Source organism: Seriola lalandi, unplaced genomic scaffold (genome assembly GCF_002814215.2).
Source record: "Seriola lalandi dorsalis isolate HSWRI2012SDOR001 ecotype SW California unplaced genomic scaffold, Sedor1 jcf7180002054770, whole genome shotgun sequence".
Classification (NCBI taxonomy): domain Eukaryota; kingdom Metazoa; phylum Chordata; class Actinopteri; order Carangiformes; family Carangidae; genus Seriola; species Seriola lalandi.
In genome coordinates this window covers 134,749-149,710 of record NW_019525323.1, presented here as the reverse complement: position 1 = coordinate 149,710, position 14,962 = coordinate 134,749, and the positions used below count along the sequence as shown (strand labels likewise).

Sequence of the window (14,962 nt, the reverse complement as noted above, 5' to 3'; positions counted from 1 at the left end):
TATTCTCATCATGGACTAATCCTTTAAGTCATGCCTGAAATTACAAAACAGGCGAAACAAGATGTGAACACTTTAAGAAACTGTGCTGGACTTTTTCTCACTGTTTTCTGACGTTTTATTGACGAAACAATTAATCAGTGAAGAAAATAATCATTAGTTGCAGATACTTTGCTCTTTGTGATATTACACATATACAAAATTACAAAATCTTGTAAAAAAGCAAGTCTTTACTTCATGATTTTTCTCTGATGTTCACTTTTAGTCAAAGGTCTGATATTGATGATAATATGCAGGTTAATGTATGTGATGGAAACTTTTTTTCTGCTCTGCTGATTTGGCAGCTTTTATGTTTCCTTTGGGTTTAAATGGAGGATAACTGTGTCACATGGTTTCCCGCCTCCTCGAGAACACAGTTGTCAACTTTCTTTTATTGCAAATTTTGTCAAAATATTCATGTTTAACCTCCTTGAAGACTTTTAAATCTTAATTATTTCTCTTTAACATTAAATATTCGTGATGAAATAAGAAAAAAACTCATTTATCTGCTTCCTCAGGACAGTGTGGTTGTTGTTTGATCGAATTTGATTGGCAGTGGTCTGGCAGCATGAGCAAATAACCCCACAACTGTGATCACATATTGGTTCAGATGTTGCTAAACTTAGATTGGTACATGAAAACACATTACATCACCTTTTTTTTTTTTTTTTTTTTCCCAACTCAAACCAGTGAGAAAAACACAAACACAGAAATCTGTCGTCATGTGAAATATCCCAAACTTTTTGTAACTTTGACATAAATAACAGAGACGGACGATGATGCGATGGGCGGAGTGGGTTGGCTGATTCAAGGAGGTGGTGATGGAGGTGATAAAGACAGAGGCAGGGAAGAGGAAGTGGAGGCAGAGGAGTTAGAGACTGAAACGGGGAGCGAGCGATGACTGCTGACTCATCCTCTGACAGCACGGCTCTGTCGTCGTCTCTCCCTCTCACCCCTCTCAAAGTGCTGCTGGCGCTCGCTCCTCCAAGCTGCTCCCAGTCCTCCTCGACCAAATATCTCCAGCTGAACCCGCTGAAAACGTGGTCTCGCAGCGTGAATAATTCATTTTCATACTAAATTATACTGAAATCTAGTTCTCTGTGTGATTTTTAGCCAATCTGTGGTGAGAGAAAGCTGCGTCACAGATACAGATGACTGGGCTGATTTTTCCCTCTCCGAGTCCTGAAGTGAACTGTGTGGTTTTTTGTTTTTTTTATTGTTAATGTTTCTTCTTTGTCTCGTGTTGTTGTTGTTTTTAGGAAGGCGATCTCCCGTTCAGGCCTCCAGCACCTCGGCCCCCCCCAGTCCTCCCTGCCTCCTGCGTCCAACGGCCCCAACAAGGAACTGCGGACCTGCGTGGACTGGACGGTCAGACATACGCTCATGTTATATAACTGTGCATGAATAATTGTGTTTGTTTCTTCTATTAATATTTAGATTCTCCTATACTCTTTCCTTTTCTCCTGTCTTTTATTTTGAAGTATTGATCCATAAGAAGGTAAATTTGTGGGTTTAAGAACCAAAAACCATCTCAGTGTAGTTTTACATCTCCTCTCTCAGGCTTCTCTCTGGAGCTCTAGTAACAACAGGTCAATGAGCCAATCAGAAGAGAGGAGGCTCTGAGCCTCTCTTCTGATTGGCTGACTGTTTTCAGAGAGGTCAAATAAAGATACAGCAGATTTCAGGTAAAGAAGAGAAACTAAATGGATGGTGGGTCCAGGTGGGCGGGGCTTGGTGACTGCTTTGTTGTGACATCACAAAGTTACAGGAAGTGCTGACGGCTGGTTTTAAGGCTCAGTTTCTGAATACAGGCTGTGTGCATTTCTCTGTGGACTGAGGCTTTGATACTTTCACAGTGTTAATATAGAAGTTAGACCTGATCTATAATCAAACAACAAGTGGGCAGAGACCTTTAGACGATTTCGGGACCTTTTAAAAGAGCTGAAATCTACATAATGTATACACTCATAACGGTTCACATACTGCACAAACACACAGTCTCTGTTGTCCTCATTCTGTTCGGCTGAGTCACTCAATGACATTTGGATTTTCATGCCAACAGATTTGTCAGCAGACTGGTTTGAACGGCCGTATGTTCATGTGGAAATGAGAAGAAGCAATCTTCCTTTGGGTTGTTGATCATTACTAGTAAATGTCGTTGAAAGAAAGTTTTACGTGTCAGGACTTTATGGGATGTGACTATTTTGCAGAGTTTAATGGATTTCATTTTGGAAAATGCCTCACAGAGCTAAGAGAGCCATTTCAAAAACAATTTATGTTTTTGAGATGACACAAAGGGCCAATGCTTAAGGAAATGTCAGGATGATCTGGAAAGCGCTCTGCAGAATGTTCTGGAGCAATAGACAAAGCAAAACTTTTTATTTTTTATTTTTTCACCTGACAAACACATCCAAAATTTATGTTAGTCCATTTCAGCCACGGCTCTCCAAACTGATATCTCAGACAGTCTGTGATGACAGAAATGAATCCCTGCATTATTCACAAGCGTGTGCAATGATGCAGAACGCCCACATTTCATCAGAAAAAGGTCAAATCAAGGGAAAGGGGAGAAACTTTTGTACTCAGCGACTTTTCCTTCACAAAATAATAATCTTAAAATCTTTTTATCACCTCCAGTTCAGAAAGTTAAGACATTCTTGTTTACTTTAATGGTTTCTATTGGCTCCATTTTTTCAAAATTTGCAAAAAGGAGGTAAAATCACGACCAAGTTAAATCTGACCCTCAACAAAAAACAGAGCTCAAAGCAACGAAAAAGTGCGTCGACAGGAATCACAGAGAAAGAGATGAAACCCAGTGCTGTTTCTTTCCTGAACCAATTCATCCGCCTCCATCTTCAATCACCGTTAATGATCACGTATAAACTCGCTTTGGCGCTTCTCTCTCTCTCTCTCTCTCTGTCTCTCTTTCTTTCTATCACTCTTTCATGGATAAAACTAAATCATCATCATAAATAATGCGTCTCTGTCACTAAATATCCAAAAGTTCTATTTACAACCATCGTCTGTCTCCGTCGCTGGTCCACCACGGTTGTATGTGGTCATATACGTGAAACTGCAGCAGGGAAAATTAAATTATTAATGGGAAAACAAGACGAATATCTTGGCCTTTGCACCTGAACCGAACTGTTCTGGTCTGTTTTCACTTTGTAAGATCTAGATGTAAGATCTTGTTAGATGTAAGAAATAATCAATAACTAGATTTGATATGAAACTAAAACCAAACATTGGCAAATTCCATCAAATTGTTTTCAGAAACTCCACTGGAAAGATCCTGTCGGGTCTGACTTTACTCTGTAATGATGTTTCTGTAACGGGGGCGGGCAGGAAAAAAAGGAAGAAAAAAAACTCCTGCCAACTTTACATTGTTTACAACGGATTTCACAGAAGAAAGGCAGGCGGCTATTTTTATCTGATTCAACAAGAAAAGAATGACTGTGACAGAGGGAGGGTTTCAGCTTTAGTATAATGAGAGTATTTTCAACTTAAAACACACCTCAGAAAAGAAAACAACCAAGGCAGAAAACACAGCCTCCGAAGTCTCTGAAAACGGAGCTAAACTGCGTCTAATCAAGAAGTAACACAGATGTCAGCGAACTCCTCGTTTCAAGGTTCTGGTCTGTCGGACTGAACATCCAGGGGCTCAGTAAACGGTGCGTCAGTGAGGAGTAGTAAATAAAACGTGCTGTATTGTTAATTGGAAGGTGATAAGTCGACACATCTGAGATTCCCCTCTGGCTCTGACTGCAGGGACGCTCCCACCACGTCATCGCTGGCCTTTAGCGCTCCGCATGACACACACACACACACACTCATATAATCATTTTACTTAATCACTCATTATCATACTCTAAGTGTTTGATTTACTGAGGCTTTATGGCTCCTTTTACTCTGCTTTTTATATTTTCCTCAGGACTGCAAACATATACAAACGATGATTTAACATCGCTGATTGATTTCTGGAGCAGCGGCAGTTTCGCTCATGATTTAACGTCTGAGAGAAAGAGAGAGAAAGATTAGCTTTGGCGCCTCTTCGCACAGTCCAGAGCCTCGTTTCCCTAAGGCGAAGATGACCGTAAAATCCATCTTATGCTTAAGAGGTGTTTCTGAAAAGCGCCGTGACGACGCTCTTGGAGACGACAGTAGATTAACGAGTGACTCCTGCCCACTCGTAGGAGCCTAGGAGCATCTACATTACATAAGGCTATACGCTTATGAACACGGAGGCTCGTTGGTGGAAAAATGAAACTCGACTAACTAAGACACAAATTAATTTAAAACACAAAAGTTTCCTGATCGTTTATTTTCAGGTTTCACTTCTTCTGTTTTTGGCATCATGTTTTCAAGTTGTCTGAAAACCTCCGCAACACCTCGAGAGAGTTTCTTCAACTTTGGCACAAACATTCACTTGGACTACATGATTTTGGTGGTCAAAGGTCAAAGGTCAAAGGTCAACACTCTTTAGCCATTACTCAAGACAAGAATTCATCATATTCTTCAATAATTTAACTTCTGTAGCGAAGTAAATCAGTCAGCAATTACCTCGACCGTAAAATATTTAGGCTTTTATTTTCTTTAAAAAATATATATATTCGATTATCAAAATCGCTGCAGGTCGATTGAGTTATTAATTAATTGATCAGTCAGTGCAGCTTTAGTGCACATATGTAATATCTCTTAATAAAAACTGTGTGTACTGATAATAACACACGACTAACAACACTTTCTGAAAGCTGCGCAGTGAACTGAGTGACATCCTTCTACCGACACACACACACACACGCGTGTGCACGCAGTCATACACACCTAAATGTTTATATGTGCATATATATGTGTGATGTAGGTGTGTGTTTGCACTTGAGACGGCCCCTGTAGTGTTTTGATTAGCACCTTAAATTAACATGCACCGTGAAATTACCCACCCACTCAGCAGTGGCAATTATGTGCTCCACACACTCGTTGACCGCTTCCACTGCCGAGTGTTTATGCGCATATGGTCGCAGTTTAATGCGACTGAAAATAATATTGAGTGAGAGGCGCACGAGGATAATGTGAGTCATTATATCATCATCATTTCCCTCTTTCTCCCTCTCGTCTGCGTCTCTGCAGGAGAACGCCGTGAACGGGGATCACCTGTGGATGGAGACCAGTTGTTCAGGAGAGCTGTGTTATCTCGGAGAGGACACCTGCCTGCTGAAGACCGCAGTGAGTGGTGTACACACTGACCGCTCCTGTGTGTGTGTGTGTGTGTGTGTGTGTGAGAGGTTTTCTGAGGTTTACTGAGAAGCAGCAAATTCTTACATGTAAGTGACTTTTTATTCCTCCACACGGCGACAGTCGGAGCTGGAGGCCATATTGTTTTCAGGTTGTCCGTCCGTATCTCATCACGCCTTGATGGAACTTCTTCAAAATTTGGCACAAATGTCCAATTGGACTCAGAAGTGATTAGATTTTGGTGGTCAAAGGTCAAAGGTCAACACTTTTTAGCCATTACTCAAGACTTCACTACAACATGGCTAATATTTGATATGACTCTCGATAAAAAGGGATGTAACCTGAAACTAGTCTGAGTGGAAGAGGGATACAAACACCAAAGATTTTTATTCTTATCATGTTTTACAATTTTCCTGTAATAATAATAATAATAATTAATAATAGGATTTTATTTGATTATTTAGCTCCTACAACAGCATAAAAACTGATAACAGACATAAAACCTATGTGACAGGAGAGATCAGATTACCAGGGGTTAATACAGTGAACCTTTATTTGTGAATTCTGAATATATGTGTAGTTGTGTTTTAGTGTCAGTCAGTTAATTATTTGGTTAACAAAATATAAAAAAAACAAACAGTAAGAAGTGACGTTATTAAATATCTTGTTTTGTCCAAAACTCCAAAATACTATAATCTTAGATGAAAGGAAAGTGATGAATTCTCACATTTGAACCTGGAATCATCAAATAGTTGGTAATTTCTTCGTAGTAATAATTGTAATGATAATAATAATGAAACGATTATCAAAGCTCTAGTGGTTTTTTTGTGACGTGTAGAGTGAATGTATGTTGTGGTGCGATTTGACGTTTTGAAACTCATATTTTATCATAGTGTTACATACATTCATATATTGATTGACTGAACCAGCTGTTTGTTTACGAATCTAACAGCTGGTAAATTTAACAGCTACATAATCAAACTGTATCATCATATCAGACCAGATCCTTGAACGGCTTCAGACTTCATCAAAACATAAAGTGGGAAGACAGAGAACGTATGCTGTTTAATCTTAATTTAGCGCTGCATGTGAAGAGTTAACGTTGGATTAAATTAAACATATAATCTTTTATTTTTGAATTTGAAAATAAATGAAATGCATGAAATATGCTCGGCTTTATCTTTCATGTATCACGACCAGAACAAATCCTGGCTCATGGACAGAGCAGGCGGTCTGAGTGTTTTGTCCCCTCTGGTAATTTAGCGTTATTTTAAACAGGATGCCTCGCACTCATTCAGATGAACCATGTCTACAAAGCAGCAGCAGAAGAAGAAATTACCCGGAAAACAGAGTCAGTGAATTAACCACGAACAAAAAAAAAAAGAAAAATCAGATTTAGACCTTTTTCTCCGACCTCACTCCTCCGCCTGAGAAGTAACCTTTAATTCTGACAATAACATAATGACATATCTGTACATTTCCATCGAGCAATTACACTGAGCGTAAAAGAACGCGGCGAGGCTGCTGCCAGTAAGACGGAGCTGCAGCAGAAAGAAATGCACCATAATCTCTCTCTCTCTCTCTCTCTCTCTCTCTCTGTTGTGAATTTAATTAGATAAATGTTCCATTAGCGTGGTGATGCGTTGTGCCTTCTTAAAAGGGAGGCCTGACCTCGCTGGAATCTGAGGTTGCTTCCACAAGTCACGGTCGACATGAATAAGCACATTCCTACCTGTTCTCAGCTGGATACGGATGATTTAATCTTAGTCATCGAGGAAGAAACCTGGCAGCGCGAAGGCTGCAGCTGCACTGTAGGAAACGCCGCCTATCACATGTGTTTATAAGTCCTCGCTGCGGTTCAACGGGGACGGAGGCAAAAGACTAAAGTGTCAGTAGGTAAAAAAAGAAAAGAAAAGAAAAGAGGAATAAGTGAATGATACGACAGTTATGACAGAGTTTTGACAGAGCAACATTATCTCTGTGATTCAAATCAAATGTTGAAACTATGAGAGAAACAAACCCAAATAAAAACGGAGGGGAAACCGGCCTGCCTCCAAATAATGTACAATATACCTTCGGTGAATACATGAGAACAAACACTGAGTCCAACAGAGACGTCTGGTTAAAACTCTGAGGAGGAGAACTCGTCTGAAACGGAGAGAGTGAGCCAGAAGAGAAAGTGATCGGTTGTAGAAGAATGTGATTGGAAGAGATTCAGGATTCTGCCTCACCTGCCTCCTTTCCCTCACCTGGCACAAGTCAAGGAATGAAAACAGGCGCTCAGTGTTGTATGTCCCGATTAGGAGGTTATGTGTTTTTTATTTGATCTTTTCTTTTGTTTCTGTTTTGTTTCAGTCTAATTTCACTTTTTCATGTAAACGTGAACTGGATGAGTTTCTGATGAGTTTGGAAAGGCGAGGTCAGTGAATCCACTTTGTGACACTCTGTCCACACTCACTGCTGTTGTGCCGACTGTGAAAAGGGTTTGGAGGAAGTAAAGAAGTGAGCCAAACAACAAAACCACTGGGGCTTCAGTTTTCTTACACTTAAAAAGTTGAAGTAAGTTGAAGGGAGTTACTTAAGCTTGTTTCACAGAATCTCTTTAAAAGCTTTCTCTTTGTTGAGGCGTTTGCAGCAGTGAAAGAGAGTTTACAGCTGTAGAATTCTACAGTTTCCATGGAGACCGTTTGTTTGCCGGCATTAGCTCTTCCCATGGTGGAGAACTCTTGTTGAGATGTTCGTCCTCTTCATAAACTCAGACATGCTGCTGGTAATAAACAGTCAGAGGTACTTTAAGTTTTTCCCCTTAGTTTGGTCACTAAGGTCTTTACTGACTTTAAGTCATTTCTTAAGTATGACACTGAGATACGGAGAAAACCCGTAACTCAGACTTTAAGGAAGATCTTCCTCAGTCTGATGTATTTGTTGTTCAAAATGTGTGTGTTTGTTTGCTGTTTTCTTTCTGCGCCATTAAGAGCTGCTCACTGTGACGGTGAAGAGCGAACCCAGTGACCGCTCCGATATCAGCTGCCACATTATTACACTTAATGAGTAGTTGGGCTGTTGTAAGAAGAGCAAGGGCAGCTGGGAAATATTATTTATTGAGGGCAAACAGCACTTTGGCATCTTGAGTGTTTTGCCTATTATTTTTTATTGCCAGTTACAGTGTGTGATAAATGACCGAGGCATCTCCGAGCCATCAGTTCAACTCTGTCTTCAACCCCTGATTTATACTTGTCGTTTTCATTAGCAGAAATAATATGTTTGCTTTTAGCTGGTCCTGGAGAACATGATAGCTCAACAACCAACTTATCTTATCTTACCTTATCTTTTCTTATCTTATCTTTTCTTATCTTATCTTATCTTATCTTATCTTTTCTTATCTTATCTTTTCTTAAAAATGTTCCCTCTTCCTGTGAAATAACGACATGTACAGGATGTACTGCCACAGAGTTTTGCACAGACATTCATGTCCTCTTAAGTAACAACTTTGAATTAATCTTTATTTGTCCAATACTTTGTTTCATGACTAAATACCTGCAAAAACATTCCCATCAGCCTCAGCAGGTCGGTGTGTTGCTTTCAGAGGCGACAATATTTTTTTTTTCACCTTGACTTGCGTCTGGTGAAGAAAAAATAACTGAAACTGTAAAATGTCACTGAGCGCTTTTCAACTCAGTGAGAAGAGAAGTGAAATGTTTGGGCGTGTGTGTGTGTGTGTGTGTGTGTGTGTGTGTGTGTGTGTGTGATGTCTCTCACCGCCCTCTGTGTTTGTGTCTGTGTGTGTGTGTGTGTGTGTGTGTGTCCGTCAGTGGAAAAGGTTGCACGGAGCATCTGACCCACCCTCCCTGTTGAAAGTTTCAGTGGCCGTCTGTCTAAAATTATCAACCAGGACAAAGAGGAGTCCATTTACACACCCTGTAACCTGAGGACACACCCTGACACACACACACACACACACACACACACACACACACACACACACACACACACACACACACACATTTTGACAGAAGTTGTGTCTCATTTGACACTGTTTGGCCTAATGATTGAGATGCACTGTTAATTTTATACTTTGATTAAATATAGACATTATGTTCATTATGTAAATGTCCTTTAAATGTCGCCATGTCCTAATTATGTCAATAATTATGTCCTAATTAACTCGCATTGATTGAATTTAAGCACAGTGAGTTTTTTGTCTGCAGCACTTTTTTCACTGTGGGAACATTTTATTAGGATTACATGAGTGTAAATGATTATTTATGTGTGGCAGTTGGTAAATATTCACTTTTCTTTGTCTTAGCCTTTGGTAATCTCTGATACGTATTTTATCTACATTATAACTGTATGTTATTTTATCTTATTATTTAATCTATATTATATACCTATTTATTGTTTTTACATATTCTGTTCCTGGTATTAATATTATTTGGTGTTTTGTCCCAAAATTCAGTGTTTATTTCTTTATTTTTTTGTCTCTCTGTTCAGATTAACTTCCGGTGTAAGCCAACCTTCAGAGAGGGAGGATCCCGATGCCTCAGAGATGTAAGTGTGTGTGTGTGTGTGTGTGTGTGTGTGTGTGTGTGTGTGTGTGTGTGTGTGTGTTGGGGGTGGTTGTGTAAATATGTGTGTGACTGTATAGATGTGAATGATTGTGTATCACATTTACACCGTGAGAGAAAGACGACGTCAGCGTTTCTCTCTCTGGCAGCAGAACATACTGAGACATCACTGGGTCCACAGACGACGACAAGAAGGCAAATGTAGACAGTGTGGAAAGGTAAACGCGCACACACACACACACACACACACACACACACACACAGACACACACACACGCTGTTATGTTGTTCAGTTATTAGTGTTCCTACAGACGACCTCGGGGTATCTCTGTTTGTTTCTGCAGAGTTTCCAACAGAAGTTCTTCCACAGTAAAGAAATCATCGCCATCAGCTGTTCCTGGTGTAAACAGGCTGTAAGTATCTCGTCCTCTGTAATAATCACTGCAGAGTAAAACTGGTATTTACAGGATTAAATTATGGCAAAATGAACACATCATTATCAGGAACATTTTAGTGTAAATATATGACAGACATATTGAATATATGCGTAAGAATCTGTGTCTCATCATGCGTCTAAAAAAACTACACTAATTGTGCGATAGGTGGCGCTATAATAATGAAGTTTATATATTTGCAATTTTCTTCTTTCTCATTTGCTAAAGTCAAAATTCTTTTGACATTTTCATGCTTGACTTATTTTTCTGCTTTAAAAATGCCTCATTTTTCAGACATTTAAAAAAAGAAACGAACATAAACCTAAAACGAACCAGTATTATTATTTGTTGTTAATGTTATTTCCACATCCACGCGTCTCATTTAAAACACACACACACTGATGAAGAGTGTAGAAATGTCTCATCACCTCTCTGCTGCTGATTCTCCATTCGCATATAAACATCCCTAAAAATTCTTTGAATAAATGAAAAGAAACAAAGCTTGAGTAAATAAATCATCCGTCTGAGGGCGGCAGCCGGAGGATGGAGAACGGCACTAAAGCAAAGCACCAGAGTTAATAATAAATGTTATTCTGGAGCTGTTTGTTGATAGAAATGATATTAATAATCACAGTTTCTGAAACTTTAAAGGGTCGGTTTGTCTTAAATACAAAACTTTGGATGATTTTTAAATTATTTTTAACTTTTTATTCAGTCATCACACGTAATACAGTAAATATAAACAATATATATGGAAAAAACTAAAGAAGAAAACCTAGTCAACTGTCTATGTATTGAAAGTTAATGCTTCTATCTGCCTGTCTACATTCTTATCAGTTATCACTTCATTCACACTTCAACCCTCAGAAATATTTCTATAAACCATTTCTTATAAGAACCAAAAGGATATTACACATTATTTTTTAAAAAACGGCTTTACAGATCATTCTTATGAAAACCGAATTACACATTGTAAAACTGAAATCAGCATTGTTCCATAATTTAACCCCAACTATAGAAACACGTCTCTTTTTAATCCCTTTTTTAGCTTTTTGTACAAACACCTCTCAGATCATATTTGTTCTCCTTTATTGAAATAAACTTTATTACACTGTAGCTCTGAACATTATTCACATTATTTTACACTTTGCTAAAACATTGAATAAAATGATGTGGATTCTCAGTTTTTATTGGAGCTATTTTCTGAATTATTCCTATGAACATGTGCATGTGGACGTTTTCCATCATATATTTCTGAAAAAAATAAAAAACAAAATAAAACTGAAACTTTCACTTACATACACCTGCATGATTTATATAAAGAGCATCATCAACTTCTTTCTAATGAAGAACGAGTCCCCGAAGAAACAAACCAAATAAAACCAAAACTACTTTCTTTCTTTTCTTTAATTGAGGTCATTTGGGTGAAATGAGCCTTTAAAAGACGGAGTTTACAGGTGTGGCTCAGGTGTCTTTGATCACATGATCAATAAAGAGGAGAAACGGTAACGAGGTTTTGTTGTTGTTGCAGTTCCACAACAAGGTGACGTGTTTCATGCTGCACCAGATCGAGGAGCCGTGTTCACTGGGGGCCCACGCCGGAGTCATAGTCCCACCGTCCTGGATCATCAAAGTCAGGAAACCACAGGTGTACACACACATTCACACACACACGCACGCACACGCACACACACACACACACACACACACACACACACACTCACCAGTCGGTCCACTGGTTGATGAAGTTCACTGTCTGTCATTTGGTGACATTAATGTGAAATGACTCGTTGGATCTAAATATAAAACCCTAAAAGAGAGCCAGTGTCAAAACTGTGTGTGTGTGTGTGTGTGTGTGTGTGTGTGTGTGTGTGTGTGTGTGTCTGTCTGTGTGTGTGTGTGTGTCTGTGTGTGTGTGAGAGAGAGAGAGATACTGGTTATGATGTGATATGAGCTGACACATGTCTGATCTGTCTGAGGTAACTCTGTGTCTCTGTCAACACAGACACACACACACACACACAGACACACACACACACACACACACACACACACACACACACACACACACGCATATCCCTCAGTCACATCACATGCTTCATTGCACTTTTAATTACCATCACAAGGGATGCGGTGACAGTGAACTAACCACTGAACTTTGTCTCTGTGTGTGTGTGTGTGTGTGTGTGTGTGTGTGTGTGTGTGTGTGTGTGTGTGTGTGTGTGTACCCCAGAGCTCACTTAAGAACTCTGCCAGGAGAAAAAAGCGGACATCTTTCAAACGAAGGACGAGCAAGAAGGGACTGGACGTAAGTAACATGACGGAGAACATTTGTCGTGAGTCTTTGTCGAAGGTTCAGATTCATTTATTTTTCTTCCATTTCCTTTTTTCTTCCCGTCCGAACCGTTGTGTGTCCTCCATTTTCTTCCGTGTGTTCCTGTCTCGCTCCCTAGGAGTCTAAATGGCGTCCGTTCATGTTGAAGCCGCTCCCCTCTCCTCTCATGAAGCCCATCTTGGTTTTCGTCAACCCCAAGAGTGGAGGCAACCAGGTCAGCAAACCTTTTCATCTTTTAATAAAGACACGGGACCCGCGAACACAAGCTAGCTTTATTTAAATGTAATTTATATTCACTCTTTACTGTCAGTTCCACAAATACTTATTATGCGCTGCATTCAACTGCGTCACGAAAAGAGATAACATCATGTTGCATCATGACAGTATCAGATTTTAATAAAAGAAGATCTGTTATTCATTTACTCCTCCACCGCCTGGATCTCAACAGGATGTTGTGGAGGTGATGTATTTAAAATGACATAAAACTCTTTTATCACAGCCTACACGTGTTATTAAAATCCTCCCAGTTGCCAGTGACAGAACATTTAATTAGGAAGATGTCGGTTCAAACGGGTTGAGTTTTATCAGATGATCTGAGTTCACGGAAGAACTTCATCATCATTAAAACATCAGGATGGATTTGAATGACTGACGACAATTACAGGCGAAAAACAAGGAACTTCTCAAAGGGTTCGAGGTTGTTTTCTTGTTAATGATAAACTTTTATTCTACACGTCTCCGTCTGCAGGGTGCCAAGGTGTTACAGATGTTCATGTGGATCTTGAACCCGCGGCAGGTGTTCGACCTGTCACAGGGCGGACTGCGAGAGGCGTAAGTATCCGTCAGAGGAGGAAAGTGTCGGGCTTGTTATTGTTTTTCTTGAGCGTAAAGAATAAAAAAACTTCTACTTAAATCTTCATTTCACAATCCGCTGCTGACGGGGGGAAAATACTGAATCTTCTCAGTTCAGCTTTAGTCATTATCCTCTTTTATTCATTCAAACACACACTGCCCATGGGCCGAGCCTTTTACATGAAACTTGGACCAATTACACCCACTCGACACCAATCAGCTGCTTTTATTCCACAACCAGCCTCTCTCTCTCTCTCTCTCTCTCTCTCTCTCTCTCTCTCTCTCTCTCTCTCTCTGCTGCGTGTGAATCCTTTAGGTTGGAGTTGTATCGTAAAGTGCCAAATCTGAGGATCCTGGCCTGCGGAGGGGACGGCACGGTGAGACTCTATTCTCTTCTATCTGTGTTACATAAACTCAGAGCCGGAGGAATATCGTTTTCAGGTTGTCCGTATATCGTGGACGTGATATCTCAGTAACGCCTCGATGGAACTTCTTCAAATTAGGCTAAAACATTCACTAGGACTCAAGGATGAACTGATTAGATTTTGGTGGCTAAAGGTCAAAGGTCAAGGTCACCGTGACCTCACAGCATGATTTTGGCCTTGTGAACTCCTCAAGGGAATCCCTTCAGATTTGGCATAGATTTCCATTTGGACTCAGGGACGAACTGAGTAGACTTTGGCGGTCAAAGGTCAAAGGTCAAGGTCACAGTGACCTCAGAAAACGCTTTGTAGCCATCACTCAACACAGTAATTATGACAAAATTTCACACAAATGGTTTGTGGATAAACAGGGATGCAACCTGAAAGAACAACAAAAGCAGGTTCAGCATATATGTGCAGATAAGCACACATATTTATATTTAATAGATTAATAATTCAACTATTCAAGTAAACAGTAGAAAACATACAGAAAACTACTGATGGTGTACAAATTGTCCAAAGTTGCGTATATAAAAATCTCTTTTTCAGGAAATCCATAAATGGCTCCCACATCTTTCCAAATCTTTGGATTATCCCTTTAATGCAAATGTTCATTTTTCCTGGGGGTTAGATTTGTGCCACTGGCTGATGCTTTAGTGGATTTTTCCACCACACAGTGAATGTATATTTGACATGAAGATGACAAAAATATTTAAAAAAATACAAAAACTAAAATATAAAAATCTTCTTTTTGGTTGTTGTTTGTGCTTCTACTGATAAATCACATGTCTGTGTGTAGGTGGGGTGGATCTTGTCTACTCTAGACGAGCTGCAGATGAACCCCCAGCCCCCGGTCGCTGTTCTTCCTCTGGGAACAGGAAATGACCTCGCCAGGACGCTCAACTGGGGCGGGGTGAGTTCCTAGCCTTGACTTGTGGCTCAGAGTTGACAGAGAGCGACAGGATGTGGCAGCCTCTCCTCCCTGTATTCATTCATCCACAAGTGTCTGTTTTGTCTGTTTAATGACTCTGAGGTCGGATTATTTACCCACATTAAAATAAGTCAGATCAAAGAGCAATTATCTCC

The 14,962-nt window shown here is 39.8% G+C and overlaps 1 protein-coding gene across 1 annotated transcript in view; it reads left to right on the top strand.

Moving 5' to 3' along the window:
• The window catches only part of dgki (diacylglycerol kinase, iota), a 73,089-nt gene that overhangs the window by 32,632 nt on the left and 25,495 nt on the right, over nucleotides 1-14,962 (top strand). Inside the window, exons 2-12 of the mRNA XM_087179035.1 lie at nucleotides 1,296-1,404; nucleotides 5,164-5,259; nucleotides 9,760-9,816; nucleotides 9,983-10,051; nucleotides 10,178-10,246; nucleotides 11,799-11,915; nucleotides 12,501-12,575; nucleotides 12,721-12,816; nucleotides 13,351-13,433; nucleotides 13,771-13,831; nucleotides 14,676-14,789. Coding sequence (XP_087035161.1) covers nucleotides 1,296-1,404; nucleotides 5,164-5,259; nucleotides 9,760-9,816; nucleotides 9,983-10,051; nucleotides 10,178-10,246; nucleotides 11,799-11,915; nucleotides 12,501-12,575; nucleotides 12,721-12,816; nucleotides 13,351-13,433; nucleotides 13,771-13,831; nucleotides 14,676-14,789 — 946 coding nt within the window. The remainder of the gene's footprint in view (nucleotides 1-1,295; nucleotides 1,405-5,163; nucleotides 5,260-9,759; nucleotides 9,817-9,982; nucleotides 10,052-10,177; nucleotides 10,247-11,798; nucleotides 11,916-12,500; nucleotides 12,576-12,720; nucleotides 12,817-13,350; nucleotides 13,434-13,770; nucleotides 13,832-14,675; nucleotides 14,790-14,962) is intronic.